Here is a 19145-nt window from a genome sequence, read left to right as displayed (position 1 = left end):
TTTTCTGTATTCATCTTTTCAGAAAATATATGGTTTTATTTTAAACTTTTTAATACACGTTCACAAGCTTCACAAAAGCTTACTGGCACTATTGAAGGAATTTCATTGTTCCTTGTTCTAGCATTGAAGTCGTTTTAGGTATTTGCATCACTGATAGCAATTTATATAACTGCTCTTAAGAAACTGAAAGTAAGATTTTTGAGAATTGATTTTATTTTTTGTAGATTGTTAATTTTACTCATCTGTCTACATTAAATTTTCAAAGACCAGGACTCATGTTTTGCACTGCCATGCAGCTACAGTGAAGTAGCAAATTAGGTCAGCAGCTGTTTTAAAAAACAGATGTCTGAAAGTACCATCTACTCAACTACTGAGTCAAATTTAGACTGTCAATTGAAAATTACAACTGACAGCAATAGAAGCTGGGTAAATTAGTGCCAGTCATCAGACAAAAGGCTGACTACAAGCTGATGATTACTCCTTTCAGATCAACATTGTCCAAACAGTAGTCCCATCCCTATATGAGAACAACTGCCAGCTAGTCCAATTATTAAGTCCTGCACAAATAGAAGGAAGCTGTTGATAACTTCTGCTTTCAATGGCAAAACCAGGAATGGATTTGGTACTTTGGCATCAAGTTATAAGCCTTAATTATCTGGAAATTACTTTTTAAATTTTTTAATAACCTCTCTGTTTTATTATGGGAACCATCTAAGATTAAAACACAGGTTCATAGAACACATTAGAGAAAGCTGAGAAACATTAACTCAAATAGTTGGGTATTTTAAACTAACTGATCTCATAACTTTATATAAATGCCAACAAAGTCAAGAAAAAATGGAAGTAAGTAGTACTAACAACTTGGCAAGAACTGCTCATTTTTTTCAAAATTATTTGCTGGTCTTGAAGGTTTAAAAAACAGAACCATAGTTTTAGAGAGGAAGACTCATATTTTAAAACATCTATACTAATCTAAGGACACTTCACTATCAGAGCAGTGGATCAAAGTACCTAAGAATTGTTTACTCTAAGTGAAATAATCTCTTATATTAAGACCTGGCTTTAAATCATAATCTAATTATCAGGTATAACTCAAGAGATGCTTCTATAAATCTGCAATTGGTCTCATCTCACTGCTACTCCAGCAGAGTTAGTTCAATTTCAGCAGATGACAAAGATATTGTCACTCAATTGCATATGAATAGTGCAGAGAAGCACTCAAAATTAAAACCCTCCATGTTACTAAAACACATAGTCATTTTCAATATGTTTTAAACAGACTTTCTAAAGGAATACTGAATTTACAACCATAAGCATAAAGAACATTTTATGACACTATCTTCTACCCAATTTCCAAAGAGTAAAGGTTTTATAAAGTTCAACATTGACAGATATGGATGACTTTACAATACTTTTTCAATAAGCAGAATGTGTTTTCCTAGCATGCACTACTATGTCTGAGCATCAGCTGTATCAGTTTAATCAAATATCATTTTTGGTTCAAGATACTGTGTATAACACAAAGTATAATTTTAACCAAGATTCCAAAGTATAAACAGAAGAAAATGCAAATGGATCTTCTAAAATTCACAATAGCAAGTTAGACACATGCAAGCAAAGATAATTTTCTTTCTTACTAAGTTTAAGTAAGAGAGAAATACGCTGCATTATTATGTGATGTTTTATTAAAATTAGCAACAAAATGCAGAAAACTTGTCTCCCATTCTCTCTTTTTTCAACACTTAAGGAACATATTTAGTCAGCATTTCACTTATGACGCTACTTCAAAGACTCCCAAAGCATGCTGAAACAGAAATAAACACACAGGAAGATCAGATTTCATACCATGTGTCCCTGAGCTCGAGCTTTGTTTTCCATGGCTTCTCTCTTTCGTTGCCAGAATTCTTCAACTTGCTTTTCTCTATCTGCAGCTATCCATCCTTTTTGCCTGAGTAATTTCAACACAGCAAGATGAAAGTCTGAAATATGACACTCTAAACACCAACACCCCCACCGTCCTCCCCCCCACATTTATTCTAACTAGAACACGCAGGAAAAAAAAAAGTAACTTTATATGAGCAAGGCATCTTCAAAAAAATGCCTTTCATCAGTCAAAATACAAGTCACACTTCCACAAAATGGAGGAAAATAGGCCTAGTAAAAGTGAGAACTATTAAAAAAATAAATCTAAAATACAGTATAGTTGTCTTTCCAGATCCTTGTCATTAAAACAAAAATGAATGTCAAAAGACAATCTTGGTATGATTGTTTTTGGAAGTGCCTCAGCTTGTTCATTACCGTTATGATTTGTGACAAAGAAGACTTCTTCAAGATTTCCTTTCAGAGATGAACAAGAACTCATCACACAAGCCAATCAGTAAGGTCAATACTGTGACAGCCTTTTAAGACTGTCCTACATTAGCAGTAAGAGTTTCTACTACTTAGGGAATTACTACAGTGCTACTATTCTCAGAGTGTTCTGGCAATTCTTTCAAGGGAATCTTGGGGGATTTATTTTTTGTTACTTTTAAAAGGGTCTGTGAAGGAATTTTCCTACCGTAGATGATTGTTTTTTGGTAAGTTTCACCCCAGGTCAGGGACCTGCCTGGGAAGACAAGAAAGCTACACTTAAATTACCATAACTGAGCACCCTGCAACTCTACGAGTACATTCATAAGATTATAGAGGAACCAGATTCTGACAAATTCATTAAAAGTAGACCCAGAGAAGTCTAGTACTAAAATAAAACCAAAACACTTAGAAATGCTGCCAGATATTCTACAAATGGTAGAATGATGAGGCCTTTCCAAGGTTCCTTGAGCCTCGTTTAACTGAGGACCACCAGGGGTTTGGCAACAGCCAGGAAGAAATACAAATATGCTGATTGCAATAATCCATTAGGCTGAAGCATGAATCATTTGCCAACACAGGAAGCTCTAGTAACTCACAATTAATTAACACATTTATGAAATACTTGCATTTTATTATTTTTTTCCTTCACCCCCAATCAAAAAAGAAATAAATTTTTTCCCCACATGCTACAATTCATTAAAATGAATCACTTTGATAAAACCACTTTGAATTAATAAAACAAACACTGCTCTGAAAAGGCAAAAGACAAACTTCACAGGTGTATTACTGGTAAAGAAACAAACACTTGCCAATCTCTGTGTACACATACCTGATTTACTAAAAGATTTTTACTCTACCTTTTAAATACATATGAATTCAATTGGTGATAGTGAAATCTGTGCAAAGCCCTAGCATGCAGCTGAAGTTTGTCACACATCATAAACCTTATAGTGCTGGAGGAGACATCTTTCCAAAAAAAACCCCAAATCAGTACAGTCTTATTTGTCTCAAACCAAATTCACAGAAACATCTTACCTCAACATTTTATGAAAATGTTTTTTCTTACTCTACAGGTGAGTGACTCATTTTGCTAAAACATTTCAACTAGATTTCTTCTGGGCTGCACTTCTGAGTCAATTTTTCAAGAATGGTGACACTGAATATATTTGGCCTTACAATTGTGGTCGTACAATGAGAAAGACTTCAACTTGAAGATTTCTCAGTTTCTTCAATATATGCCCTAAATTGACTATCTGTAACAAAGTTCTTGTTATTTAAATTCTTTCTTTGAAGCATCATGAACACTCGCCTTCAGGTGAAAGAATTAAGTACAGGATGGAAATACAGCCTAGGCTGGCTATGATAATAAAAATGTTTCTAGGTAAAATACAAATTCTTAACACATTTAAGATGCTAAGAAACAGAACCTCAGTTTAAGGCTAACAGTAATCCAGTTTATAAACAGAAAAAACCCCAATCTCTACCTATTTTGAAACTTCTGGACAGTGTTTTCATTGAGTGCTTTTAAATTCATATATTTGAGAAATACTAAATTGGTTTCTCTTCCCAGTCTCCATGTTATTTATAATTTGCAGCACTCTGCTATAGTTTCTCTCAATTTTAATACATTTAAAATAGTTTATCCAGGTGCAGACAAACATAATCTAATATTTTCAAATGTATGGGTCAAGCTGTTTCTTAATCTAGGCAAGAGGCGGGGATTGTGCCCTTTGTGCAAAGCACTGAGAATAAATAGAGAAGGAATTAAATTTAAATTTAAATTTAAATACAGCTGGCAAAAGATACCTCCCAGTACTGAGTTGTACCAGGAAGAATTTTAACTATCTCACAACAGTCCAACCTACTATAAAGAATGTAAAATATACCTCTGAGCTTTCAGAATTGTAATATCAGTGATAAGCATGATGTTGTTGCTGCAAATTTTAAAACAGTAAAAAATCTATAATTGCAAGTACATATTATATTAGAACATAAAATCAAATTAATTTAGTTTACAAGAATAAATTGTTTCTTTGGCCACTTCCTTTTTCTCAAATTAACTCCATTTATTTCTTACTCCATGGAACAGATCATTGGCTCTGCAGAAGTTTAAATAATGAAGGGGAAAATCTGTGCCTCTAGGAAAGTCAGTTAGTAACATTCACAGTACTGAACTTCCATGAAAATGGTACTTTCCCATTTACTAGTCACATCTGCAAACACAGTTCTTTGGGCAATATTACGAGATCTAAAGGAGAGCAAAGTTTTGAAGAAGCATTTTGAAAGAGTGAAAACATTAAAAAGAAAATGCTTGCAAATCCTTTTATATATAAAAATACCCCACTCACAGTAATTAGACTCAGATCTTCTAATTCACTATTTGAATATCAAATAAGAAGTTGCACACTGTTACTAACAGCTGACATTCATATCTCAATGAAGAAAGCTCCTAGAAGTTTTCCACTGACCAATTACCTGGAGCCAACAACTCTGGGGCCATTCTACACACTCTGCAATACTACAAATGCTTAGGTGCAGAGAAGGCAGGAAGAATAAGATGATGAGAGAAGGAAGCATCTTGTCAGTTAACACAAAAAGTGGAATGATGAACAAAGCAAAGGAGGAGGCTTATGCTGTTATCTGCAACTACCTTAAGCCAACAATTTTGTCTGAAATCTACTTTAGGTACATTTGCTTAGTAAACTATTTTTTCCAATACTAGAAAAGCCAAGATCTCCATTGTCTCTAGAAGAATTGTGGTCTGTGAGGGACTAACACACAAACAGACAGCACAATACTAATGAATAGAAGTGATTTTGAGACATGTTCAACTACTAAATGAAACCAGACACAGAACAAGAAGCTAACATGTAGGGACAGATTATCACAGTCCAACCTGTTTGCATTGGCTTGTTTAGACACCTCCTTCAATCTTTTCACTTTTTTCCTAACTGCACCAACATCGGGTAAATGGTGATGACCTGCAGGTCCCTTAGGAACTCCTGGACGTGTTCCAGGTGGAATTCCTCTGTAGATAAATATGTACAGTAACTTTCATTACTTTCATCTAAAGCAGACCGCATGCAGCTTCTAATGGGAGGCAGCCATACCTTTCAACAACTCCTCGGTCTTGTAGTTTCGCTCTCAGTTTGGCTTCCCTCTCTTCAGCTAGTCTGAAGACATTTTCCTTTTGCTGTTGCATCTGATCAAAAATAGCATGATAGTGTTCATAGCGTCCTCTGGAAGACACAGGAAAAGGACCAACACCACCTCCACCGACATAATATGGTGCCTGGAAACCAAAGGGGTAGCATGGAAATCTCAAATACTGGTTTTAAGAGGCTCTTCCAATTTTTACCTCTTCAGCAGAGCTAAAAATATTAATGTATTCTGCAACAATTCTAAATCAGTCCTTATTTTATCCTAGCATGCCCTGATTTTAATGAATTATTAGATTTTTTTTTTTTTTTTTTTTTTTTTTTTTTTTTTTTTTTGTGCCAGCAGTCCAGAATAAAGTACCATTTTGGCCTCCTTTAAAAATAGTCAGTTATACATGAGCCATCTGCCACACATTCTGGAAGTCATTGAAAACTACTAAATTGAAGTGTAAACAGATATAGATAATATTGCATGGCAAAAATCAAAGTTTCAGCTAAAAAACGTTACACAATTCCAATTGAAGTAGTAACAGGTGACTTATAGCCAAACACACATTTTTTCATGAAGCTGGAAACAGCTGAGAACAGTTCTAAGTTTCCTGAATGGCACTAAATGCAGATTTATGTGAGAACCCCCATTGCCACCAACCCATAACTTGATTTCCAGCACTAGACTTGAGATGCTTCTTCACTAGAGAAGCTCAGAGAACACCTGACACAAGGTACTGCTTTATGCAAATTATCCCTGTCATTCTCAAAGCATTAGAATTCCTGCAGAATTTTCAAGTGAAAATAATGAAAAAAAGAATGTTTCAAGCAGCTGTGCACAGTAATAGCCAAGGATGGATGCAGAAAATGTAAAACTGGCAAAACAAGGTTAAGGTTGTCAGCACATGCATAAAAATATTTCCTTTACACCTGGAGGAAATCAAATAGCCTGTGGTAGTAAAACTATGAAATTTGTTTTAATAACAGTGTAAATCTTCCTTCCAGAGTGGTCTGAAGTATTTAATATAAATTCAAACATGTGAGTACAGATATGACAGATTTAAGACTACCTGTTAGGAAGTTCTTGAAGAGATTATATTTGACAATGGAATTTATCTCACATTCTGAATTTCAGTTGTTCAGTGCCCATCAATGACTCCCCACAATCTAGATGAGAGTGCTAAATCAAGGATTTATCCAGGATTCAAACAAATATGCAGGTAGACTGTTGGTCTGAATAAAAATAACTATACAAGACTATAGTTTCTACAAATAGAAGGAAAAGTCTTCAGAAACTATTCAAAATTTCACCTATCATTATTAGAGTTCAGTTTCCAAAATTTAAGTAAATTCCAGAGAATAATCATCATTCTCTAGGCAAATGATATGAAAGCAGGTGCTTATCAACAGCCTGGAGAACAGCTACCTCCCCTGCTAGAACCACAAACCCAAAGCCAAACACTTGCCACCTCTTTCTTTACTTCTCCTCATATACAGGTGCCAGCAACCAACCCAAAAAGAAAACAGGAGGACAGAATCACACAGTGCATGACTCTGTTGTGCCTTTGTAAGAGGCTGTATGGCTTGTGTTACTGGTAAGCTTGAACAATGCTATTCAACAGCACTGTCAGGGAGTTGCTGGATATACTGCTTTCATGCTGGAGAAAGGAAAAAGATAATTAAGTCAAGAACACTATAGTAGTATATGAAAACCAGAAATGATGGTAAACTAGAAGCCTGCAGTATGATTTGTACTCAACTATCCAATTTGAAGAAGACATCTCAATGATTTTTCCATCTACCATGATGTTTTACACCAGTGACACTTGGTGAAAACAGACACACCCACTGGCCTCAGTCTCTCTAGATAACTGAGAATACAGATAACAATGCAGCTGGAGCTACAATAGAACAGTTCACGTGTTCTCAGTAAAACTCTCTGAGCTAATCAGAAACACTGTGCTCAGGAACATGCACATGCAACTCTCATCCAAATGTGAGAATGCATGCATATCATGTTATGGGAGCTTGTATTGGTGCCTGCCAGTTTGATCTTGAAGGAGAAGAGGACAACATAGGAGTCAAATTACATTTCTTGATGGTTTTGTTGTTTTTTTTTTTTTTCCCATTAAATCAGCACTTTGTAGTTTGTAAAGTCTGGTATGCTTAAGTTTGCATTTATATTTAAGCTTTACTTATATGATGTGAGGCACACATCCAAAGAGGATATCTATTTTGAAATGGAACATTTAATAAGCTTCTGAAACCTGGTCAGTGTTTGTGCATTCCTCATTTTTTTACAAGGAATAACAATAAAACCTCTATCCATTTTTATTTTATTTCTCAAAGTTTGCTTACAAAAGCCCTACTAAACATGTTTATGTCCAGTATTTTCATAAGATTTTTGTGTCACTTTATTCATGTCACTACTACTACGACAAATCCCTGCCTTTCAATCCACTTTCTAATGTCAGCTAGAATTACATCCTAACACTATTTAAATTACTGCACTGGCTCTGTCTGATGAAAGTACCCAGACACTTATATTCAACTAAGTTGATGAGACTGCTCTCCAGGGCAGTTATGTTTCCATGAAACTATGACTTGCACAAACAGGGAAAAAGAAACTGTCACAGGAATCAGAATAAATTATGCACAAAGTGAATGGCTAAACAACACTGCATTGAAAAAAGAGTTAGATTTACTCAGAATTTTTTACTCCCCTCCTGAACATCTTATTGACATATAGAAACACTTATGTTGCTAAATAACAAGGAATGTTTAGAGGCAACTGTTTAATACTGAAGAAGGAAGAGGTCCATTACTATAATATGAAAAACTGGGAACAAAATAATTCAAGAACAAACTTGGATGTGAAAGAAGCTGTTCATGCATACACTCAGCACAGGAAAAGTAGCAAAAGCAGGTGTGGAAATAAGAAAGTGGCATGTGAAAACCATTACTGGCAGAAAGAGAAGAGATTCAGAAATTTAGAAAACATTGAAAATGAAAATTGCACATAATCTCCAAAAGGTCAGGGTGGAGCTTTTACAGTCTATCTCAAATTATTCACAGATTAATAATGGACAGCCCCAAGAGTTGACCTCCAAGAGCAAATCTTTCTGAAAAGAGAAGACCATTTCACAGAATCAAAGGTGGGGAGAACAGATTGCACCACATTTCTGCATCTGCTGCCAACCTTAACACCACTTCCACCTGAACCAAGCACATTCCTCCATCCTTGTTCCCTGGCTCTGTTTATTCGTTCCATCTGAAGGAGAAAACAATACAGGAAAAGAAAATTCAAGAAACTACTAAGTAAAAATTGAACTTCACACTTAACACATTTAACATGTTTTACCCTTTCTTTTTCCAATCTTCTCATTTCATCTGCCTTCGGTAAACTGATCTGCAATGTATAAGGATTAAACATGTTAAGGAACTGGGAAATCAAACTACTGCATATTCTTACACACCACATCACAAGGTATTTCATTAAAATTAACATGGGGGAATAAAGAAAAAAATCTGAAGACTCTTGTCTACCTGCTCTCTCTGGCGTTTTTCAGGCAATTCTAATCTTTTCTTTTTTGAAGGTTCCTGAAAAATAAGCATATCATTTGGTATTTATTAATGAGCCAAGTCTCTGTCAAGATGGGTTATTGATCCAATTGTTGATATATGTCCAAGAAGATTTAAAAAAAAACAAACAACACTGCTATGTAATGTTTGGGAAAAAAAGATGATGAAGAAAGATTTGAAGGTCGTATCTTGTCATTCAAGCTGTGGAATTCACTTTTGCTCAGTTTGAAAGCAGATGATTTCATGCTCATCCTGTACTAAAAGTTCTTCAAAACCTGAAAAGAATGATTTTTAAATCTCTTTTGTGTTAATTTTTCTTCTCTGGTAGTATCACTCTTCATTACAATCTTTTCTTTATAGTAACTTTGAGAGGACCTAGATATTAAGATTCTCTTATTTGGAGAAAAGATTTGGTAGGTTATCCTAGGGCTCTTTTGCTTGGTACTTCACTTGGTTCCAACTCTAACTAATGTTCTTGTTACCTGTGACACCACTGACTAGCTGCTAAAGAAGCAGCTATAGCTAATAAAATGTACTGTTTAATTTTCTCAAAAAAGCCATCATTACTTTAAAAACTTTTTTTTCTGACCATACTAGAACACATAGAGCTTCACAGTGTTTTCACTAGGTACAATTCACAAATAGGCTGTCTTAAAATAGCATCACTGACTTCTTCCATTTGGAAAGAGGATATTTCCTTGGTCTCTTCCCTGGCACATTAAGTCTCAGAGCAAGTTGGACCAGTGCTGGCTGGTGAAACCCATGATAAAGACCCATAGATGGCTTTGCAACTAAGCCTTAAAACACATAAACCTCATGATTTCATATGGACACAAAAGAAGTCCACACTCTCTCTTCTTGCTTTTTCAAACTGTGTTTCATGAACAAACAAGGCTTGTGTGATCAATGAGCTTTTCTCTAAACCTCTGATAACTATTGAACTTCAGAGATAATTTTTATCTCAAGGATAAATTTCTCTCCACCTACAACTTTAACAGATGAACAGAGATTTTAGTATGTTCCCTGAAGTTTCATGGGAGAAGGTAAAAAATACCCCAAACTCCACAACAACAAGCATGCTACTTATTCAGAAGAAAATCAGAAATAGTTCAGCTGAAGCAGCAGTCTCTTGGTTGCCAATTGTTTGGCATGTGCATATAGCTCAAAACTAGCTGTAGCAAAACCAACTCCTGACCATGCAGAATTAATGAAATAGAGAGAGAGAGAATAAAAGTTTTATGTAATAAGGAATACAAAGAAGACAAAGACAAAGACAAAGAAGGAAGAAAGATCAGAAGTACTCTATGACAGCATACAGAAAACTTTCTCATTAGATCATGGAATTAAATCTGGAAAACTTCTCTTTCAATTACACAGTTTCTCTGTCTGACAACACTTTGTAAAATGGCTAGAAAAAGATTGTGTATTTTGAAAATTTGAAATTATTTTGAAACAAGGAAAAAAGATGCAAATGTTCCTATCCAGTGTCAATGATCTTGGTATATGTGACAGGCTTCTAATATTCCTGAGAGTGGTTAACACCAACAAAGCAAACAAAAACACACAAATGTAATTCAGCTTTGGAATTACAACCCAAGCCTGAAGTAGGAGTTTACAAAAATTATTTTAAAACCAACTAAACAAACAATCAATAATGAAGCAAGTCAAGCATTTAAACTACTAGATCTACTTTCTTTGCAGGTGCATGAAGCATGTACATGTACCAAGATATTTTGAAAAGGAAGGCATAAGATTGAAATAAAGTATGAACAAAACAGCTCAATTCAATTAACTTAGCTTCTTACCTGTCTAATTTTGGTCAATGGCTTCTTTTCATTAGGCTTTTTAGGTACACCACAAGACTTCCTGATAGTTAAAGGCACTCCATATTTTGCAGCAGGTTTGGTAATTTTCTGAGCTGGTGCAACTGAAGTCACTGTTTGCTCTTGAACTGGTCTTTTAGCTGAAAAGAAAAAAAAAACCTCACAATAAGAAAAACCCTGGTTTTGAGCTACTCAGACTGGCCAGTGTATATCATATTTCTCTTTCCTGAAATCTTAGAACAGCAAAACTGAAGAAAAATAGGTGAACTGTGTGTCAGAGGCCAAAGTTGAGTCTAAGGCCCTGCCATATCTGGTCTGCTCTTGTGCACATCAACAAGACAATGAAGAAAACTTTACTGTATAACTGGTGGGAACTTGACCCTTGAAAGAGAAACAGTGTATTGGTCCATCGGTGGGAACTTAACCTGTGAAAGAGGAACAAAGCACAATGGAGCTGTTGTTAGCATGGAGCAGGGATCATGAGCCTTCGTGGCTCATTTCACGTGCTGGCCAGAAGTGAGATGCCATTGTAACTGGAAAAATTCCACTCCTGAGGAGAAAGCATGAGGTGTGGTTCTGGGTGGAGGGGCAGCAAGGACAGGATGCACACTGTGTGGATCCAGGGGACACTCTGAAGGAGCACTGCCTGCCTGCCCCTCCTGCATGAGCACCATGCTCTCCATGTCCTGCTCCTTCCCTGTGGCCTTGCAGGAACCAGGGGTCTGTACATATTATTTGCTACTGCTATTAATAAAAGTAAATTTGCTTTACAGTCACAGTTGGGTTTCACATTTTTTGTGCATGAGCATCCTCCTGAACTGTATAAACTGCTAACATTTCAACCACATAAGCTGATGTATTAGCTTGTCTATGTTTGATAAGAAATAGAAGAAAACTATTCCCGTGCTTTTAAATCTTAAGCCTTCAAGCTGGATAACTGACACTTAATTCAGCTGCCTTGCTTTACTGCACAGTGGTCATACACACAGGGAAGAGGTTTCCTAATAGAATGGAGAGATAGGCCTGTATCCACTAACAACACTGGACTGAAACCTGCAATGTTAATGGCAGCAGAAGATGAGTTCTAGAAGAGTTTCAACAGCCTCTAGGGTTTCCCCTATATTGCTTTCCCCATAGAGTTCCTGAATATACACATATAGTGTGGGTTTGATTCTGGGTTAGCAGGGTTCTCTTACTGCAGAGCAGAAGGACAGCAACATTACCAAAAGATAACAAAGCCCTTGCCAGAGTATCAAATAATTACAGGGAAATAAAATAACTGGGAAGGAAATCTAATTTAAAAAAAAAAAAAAACAAAATAACACAGTAAAATGAATTTAAGACCAACTTGACCGAATTAATCTTTGTTACCACTAGCAGAAATTTGTGTAGACACTTACCTGGTGAAGCATGTGGTCCAAACTTGTGGAAAATTTTGTGATTGAATTCTTCTGCAATAAGCTAAAAAAGTTGAAGAGTTAGCCAGTAGTACCTGTGACTAAAACCAGGAAGAACTAATTTTCAGACAAGTGCCATTAGCAGTAAGAATTTAATTAAGAGCACTTACTGTAAGTTACATTTAAATGAATCCTCAACTTGATGCATTGAATCTCATATTACTAACACCAATATGAAGCTGCAGTATTTTCAAACATTTTTGGCATAATTTCTCAAGTAATTTAAAAAAGCAATTTAGTCTGACTTCTGGGTGGCACATGTTATCGCATTTATTAACTAGCAAAGAATCTAGAAGAAAGTTAATGTGAGCATCAACACAATTTTAAAGCATAATTCATTTTTGATTTCTGAGTAGCTGCCAAAGTTCACCTCAAATTCTCATACAGCTTGTGTGAAAAAAGAAATTCTTTAAAAATGTTTGCAGTTTTAAAGCATTGCTATCCTTTTCAAGATGAGGAAATGACCACATATGTGGTCATGTGGATATCTGGAAAAATATATAAGGTGTGCTGTCAGGCAAAATATGGAAAGCATTCTTACTGGAATGAAAAATTTGAGACTAGACAAAGAATATTCAAATATTAATAGGCCATCATCTTAAATACTGTAGGTAGTTCTGAACCAAACACCTCAAAACCTTTAGTTGAAATGAAATATATTCAAGGAAAAGTAGCAAGTATAAATGAAAATTCATCCAGTTCAGGAATAGTATTTACAGAATCTTGAACTATCCAGATTCCTTTGATTTGTACCAGTCAGTTACAATGGATGCTGAGCAGTTAAATCTGTTAAAAAAACCCAAAACAAGAACTAAAGTGCAGAACTTAGGACTCTGCACACAATGGCAGAGCAAATTTTTAAGCTGTAGAGTCTGGCATCAAAGATTCTGTAACCCAGAAGTCCCACAATTTCCTCTAGTTTCCTACCAATGATATTTCAATGGTCTTGAAGCTTTTGAGTGATAAGCTGTAGCAACTGAAGTATGTTTCCATGATAACACCTTTACTGACAGAACAGAAACCTAACTCTTCAGTATCTTTCAATGAACCCTCTCTCCTTTTTTAAAAACTGATGCTAATTTAGATCTGCTTTTTAATGCAACTTAGTAACTATGAAGCTTAAGAAATAATTTACATAAAACTGGAAGACTGATTTCCTGGCATTTAAGAAAGGGATTTCAGCAACAGTTGCAACATCCCAAAGATGTACAGTGTGAAATAATTTTTAAGCTTAGACTAAGGAAAACAGAGGACAGCAGCATTAGCCATGGATGATACTGAAAGAAAATAAGCATCACAGCTGTGTCAATGACTGATACATTTAGTAAAAGGTGCTCTCTATGTTGGTTTTCTTTTGTTGTTGTTTTAAAAACTAGATGGCACCTCTAAGTTAAACACAAGCAGTGGTACAGTTGGAAAAATTGTGCCTAAGTATTCATACTCAATCTAGGACAAATTAGTGTCACCATCTGCTGATAGAGAGCCTATTACTAATTATACTTTGACTGACTAACTCCAAATAAAAATTTCACATCTATTCTAGCTACTGGAAATAAAATCAGATCAATTTACTACTGTCGTAAATGTTGTAAATGTTAGAACAAACTTATTTGTAAAGATATCTAAATTTTACCATTCTTTGGGACTTCAATCTGAAGTAAGCTGAAGACCTACTTCAACACAATAGAAATTCCAATTATGTATGGCCTTTTCCTGACATTTCTTTAGTTGTGACTTAGAATCCATTAGAATTATTTATACTGCATTTCCTCCATGTCCATTCTCTTCTATATTTATTTACCTCATATCAGAACTATTATTCACTTGTTAATCTTGACCTCTTTAGGTCATTAAGGACATTATTAGCTATCAGATGACATGAATAGACTTTAAACAATAATAGGAAGCACCTTCCTTGAGGGTTTATAAAAGTGATACATTTAAACCTCAAGAAATTTAAAGTTGATTTATTTTCCAGAACAGGTTCTGAGGCCATTCCAAATTACAAACAAAATATGGATTGAAGAAATTCTGTACAGCAACAATGGTGAAATAATTAACAGCAGCATTTTATGCAAAGATACATATTTAAACAAATAATTGGTCGTGATTCCTCACAATATAGAAAATCGCACAAAGAAATGTACTTCATACCTTGTAACTTTAGATTTACTTATGGAAACTACCAAACACTTAATAATTTGAGACTTTCCTTTGCAGTTCACGGTAAAACTTTTTCCTCAACTGACCCTGTCTATAAAAGCTCTAGGGAATACCATTATTCCAGTTTTCCATGTAATACATCAACATTAGAATAAAGAAAAAGGCAAGTCCTATGATGTTTTTAGCAAATTTAGAATTAACTCCATACCTCTGGTGTGAGAAATTTTTCAACCCGTTTGGCTATAAAGTTTTTCTCCAATATGGAGTTTACTGATGGTCTATTCCTAGGATTCCTTTTAAACAGCTGTGACAGCAGATTACGTAGGTCATAGGAGTAATGCATAGAAACAGGAGGAAAAGGTCCAGAGATTATCTTCAGGACCAAGTTCTTCATGTTACCAGCTTCAAACTGTATCACAAGGAAGAAAACAGTTATTCTTATCACCTGTCCACGTGCAAGGCTGCACATACAGATGTTGAGGAAACCAAACTAACAGTGCCCCTTCTTTGTCTCAACATACACATTTTCAAGGTCAACACCAGCAGTTAAAAGTAATCTGTTGCCAAGTATTCAAATTAAAATTCCAATTAAAAATACATCACAATACAGGTATTTCGTACTATGGAGATGTAAATGTTGTTAACAAGCAATTATTTCCCTCCAGTTCTAGACTGACAATGAAATATAACTAAGGAAAAAAAATCATCTGCTTGATCTCCTCTTCCAAAGGCTTTAAACCACAACATACCTTCTGCCTTTTTTAGCAACCCCCCCATTTCAAATTACTGTATGTAAAGTATTCACACTCATTCAGGGTGAAATCCAAGGGAATACTCAGACTTCAGTGTAAGCTCAGGTAACAGCACCATTTCAGTTCCTTTGTACAATAAAAAGAAAACAATACATATCACCCAGCTTACAGAAAACAAATTGTTGACATCAACTCTCAGAAATTAAACACAGTCAGCAGTGCTGCCACATATAAGACCAGGCAAGAAGAAATTACAAAAGCTGGAAATGAAATTAAATTCTTATCCCTTGAAAATATTTCTTTCAATTTTCATATTGTTATAATCTTTTTCTTTCAATAAAAATAGCTACTAAAAAATTCCAAACAAACATAACCCACAAAAGAATCCAAAACAGGACAGGAAAAACCCCAAACATTTTCTTCCCTTCCTAACTGAAAAATGGATAATGAAAACACTCTCCAAACTACACACACACAGATAGAAGAAGGAAAAATTGGAAAAAGGCAATTCTTCCACCTTGGCAGTTTTTTCTAAGCACTATTTCTGCTCTAAACAGAAATACATTAATCCATTTATAAAAAAAAGCAGAATTCAAATTCAGACTTTCAATGAAGCTTTCAATGAATTCAAGCTTTTTTTGATATAATTTGAATAAAACCCAACCCAACCCAATCAACCAAAACCCCCAAACAACATCAACAAAGCAACAAAAACCCCAAAACAACCAAACAAAAAAACCCACAAAGGCCTCTCACAGTTCCTAGTACCATTTGTTATAACACCTAATAATTTTTTCAGCTAATACAATTGATTAAAAACAAAAGTGCCAAGATAGCTGAGAGATCAGCATGAAGCAAAACACCAATGAAAAATGTTAGTTGGCACAGGAAGTAGAGATGGAAGTGCTGAAGGTAATTTTCAAACAGCTACCATGAAATACATCTGTGTAATATCAGAGATAAATCCTGTTTGAAATCACTATTCATTTATAGACACACAAACTTTCTACTTACCGCATGTTTAAGTGTACACATTTCATAGAGAACACAACCAAGGGCCCAGATATCACTAAATCAAAAAGAACATATTACTTCAAAACTTAGTTTAAGATTAGCATTGTCAAGTAACCTATATCTGTGAAGTCTATCCCTGAAGAGGAAAAGGGTGGATTTTTGAATGTGTACAAGCCCCCCTCTATGGACTTGGACCCTGCAAAACCCAAAGGAAACAAAAATCCCAAAACCAATTCAGCAACCTAAAGTAAGGCCACCCTGAAAATCAGATGATACTATTTCGGCTTCCAATTTAGAACCACAGAAATTACACAAAATATGGAGAAAGGCTTTTTTTTTTTAATTTAAATATGTAAGATTGGATGAGGTCAAACACACAAAATCCAAGAAAACCTCATCACCTAATTCAGCAAACACAACTCTCAAAGTCAATTTATTCTGTTTAGCAGTGACTAAACTTACATTCTATCATTACAGGATTTGGTTAGAACACTATTGGATAATAAACCCATGGCAGAATAAATTAATGGGAAGGATTTGTAACAACTTTCTGCTCTTAAAACATTCATTGAAATGAGGCACTCCAGCAACGAATGTAACAGCTTGGTGAAGTGGAAGGGTAACTTATTAACAGCCTGTTAATTACACAGGCTGCTGCATGGCACCAAAGGTATAAGTAAGGTATCTGTACAACTTCCTTATCTGGAGCAAGCTGAGCCACGCATCTATGCACATCATATGCTCAGAGAACAAAATTGCTGTGTTTCATACTTAATAGAGCTTCACATTGGAAGGTTCTACAATCACTGTGTACGTGGGCAAAAGTAGAGCCATAATTAAGAACATAACTAGATCTAGAACTTGGAGCATTAAGCTAAGTCATTGCTATGACATTGCTTTCTACTGAAGACCTTCTCACCAGAGAAGCTCAGTATCTACTTGGGTAAGAGACAAACTTAACAGATGTTCACCATCATTTGACTAGAACAACTGTAGATTTCAAAAATAACTGATTTTCTTCTTTTTACCAAAAATATTTAATAAAATCTTTATTAGTACCTTTTATTGTTGTAAGGCTTGTTCTGACATATTTCAGGCGACAAATAATATGGTGTTCCTATGCAAGTGCGTGCCAACTCTGCAGTACTAAGACAAAAAATAAGGATGGATGTTAATTGGTTAACTCACATGAAGTGCACAGATTGTGTTTTCCTTCATTAAAGCAATTTAAATTAAGTCAGAGGAAAAACATTATCAAAAAGGATTTACCTGTTCAGAACTCTGGCGATTCCAAAATCTCCTAGCTGTATTGTTCCATCTTTGGTTAAAAATATATTCTTGGTACAGAAATGTTAAGAAATCTGTTAATTCAAATATTCATACAATTGCACAATTTTTGTTCTCTATATGCTTTGAGAAGAAGAAAGTTTTCTACCATTCCATCCCCCAAGTCACTGTAATTGACTACTATGGAACACCAGTACAACTTATACAAGTCCTGCTTCATTAATATAAGAAAACACTATTTCACATTGTTAAACATAACCTTTTTTTGCCCCCACACATAAACACACGAGTAACACTTGTAGTTGCATCAAATTGCCTCATCTGTTAGTACAAATATATAAAAAACTCCTGCAGACTGAAGAAGTGTTTCCAGCATTAGAAATGTTTCCATAAACAAACTAGGAAGATACGAATGCAATCACTTTGAAAGACAATTCAGTTGAAAAATAGCCACCTACATACCTGTGACTTTATGTCCCGATGCAAGATTTTTCTATCATGTATGTGTTTTAGAGCTAAACAAATTTGTACAAACCAATCCAGAATCTATTAATAAAAGAAAATGCAACATCAACTTCGTCAATCTGAAAACTTCCCCACTTACAAGATATTATCAAATCAGACTTTAAATATAACTATGGATTTTACTTTCCTTCCCCCCTTACCCACTTCATTAATACCATAGAATAATTAAAAACTTAATATGGATTTGATTGGTTTAAATGCCTAAGATGTGGAACTTGCACATTAAAAGACTGTACTTTTGCTGAAGCCAATACAAGTTTTCTTGCACTCAGTTAATCGACCAGAGTCCTAGAAAGCCCTATTGATGTTCACAGAAACACTTATTTTACATGTAGTAATTTCGTGTATCTTACCTTAAAATATCACAATAAATAAATATCAGATAAATACCACAAAGCAGATTTTGATGCGAAAAGCAACAAACATCTAACTGGAAGATTACGAACAAGCCAACAATGCCCTTTTTTGCAAAAATCACAATTTAAGAAGTGACTAATGGCAAGAACTTTGCAATGTGAATAACAGCTTTACATTCACTACTTAGAAGTACATGACAAAATTATAGTATAATGCAAGGCATAATTTTCACTTTTCCACTTGAAATCCTTCTTGTGAAAGTGAAGTCAAATGAAAAAAATTTAAAATTTTACAAATTATATCCCAAATATTTAATATAATACTAAGGTTTTCCAATCCCAGGTAAATTGACATCCTACTGAATGGAGACACAAAAGCATAGGAACAATTTATAAATAAAGAAATGCCCTAATAAAAAATCCACCCTGAATCCTACATAACTTATTTTTACTTAATTTAATCAAATCTGTATTTAAGATACTCTCATTTATTACAAACGATGTCACTCACATTTCATTTAAAATCACTCCATAACCAGTTTAGTGGAAAAAGAAAATGTATTGCAAGTATATCAGCAGATTAAATTTTTATTACTGGCAAAATTAACTTTTGAATCATGCCAATTCCATACTTCCATATTTCATGTAATATACTTACAAAGTATTTTATTTTATACTTATGATACAC

At 34.8% G+C, this 19145-nt stretch overlaps 1 protein-coding gene across 10 annotated transcripts in view; it reads right to left on the bottom strand.

Moving 5' to 3' along the window:
- Positions 1–19145, bottom strand: part of NEK1 (NIMA related kinase 1) — a 41264-nt gene that overhangs the window by 16308 nt on the left and 5811 nt on the right. For 4 of the 10 annotated variants that reach the window (XM_079306450.1, XM_079306454.1, XM_079306448.1 and 1 more), the window contains exons 5-17: positions 18039–18122; positions 17559–17626; positions 17349–17435; positions 16290–16344; positions 14732–14932; positions 12304–12364; positions 10886–11043; positions 9045–9098; positions 8860–8907; positions 8698–8769; positions 5463–5644; positions 5249–5380; positions 1846–1948 (exon numbers count right to left, since the gene is read on the bottom strand). In XM_079306450.1, the coding sequence (XP_079162576.1) occupies positions 1846–1948; positions 5249–5380; positions 5463–5644; positions 8698–8769; positions 8860–8907; positions 9045–9098; positions 10886–11043; positions 12304–12364; positions 14732–14932; positions 16290–16344; positions 17349–17435; positions 17559–17626; positions 18039–18122 (1305 nt within the window). The remainder of the gene's footprint in view (positions 1–1845; positions 1949–5248; positions 5381–5462; positions 5645–8697; positions 8770–8859; positions 8908–9044; positions 9099–10885; positions 11044–12303; positions 12365–14731; positions 14933–16289; positions 16345–17348; positions 17436–17558; positions 17627–18038; positions 18123–19145) is intronic. The other 6 variants (XM_079306455.1, XM_079306456.1, XM_079306453.1 and 3 more) reach the window with 3 other exon arrangements.

The sequence above is a fragment of the Erithacus rubecula genome (assembly GCF_903797595.1).
Source record: "Erithacus rubecula genome assembly, chromosome: 5".
NCBI lineage: Eukaryota > Metazoa > Chordata > Aves > Passeriformes > Muscicapidae > Erithacus > Erithacus rubecula.
Note: the sequence above shows the minus strand (reverse complement) of the source record. Positions and strands in the feature narration are given on the sequence as shown.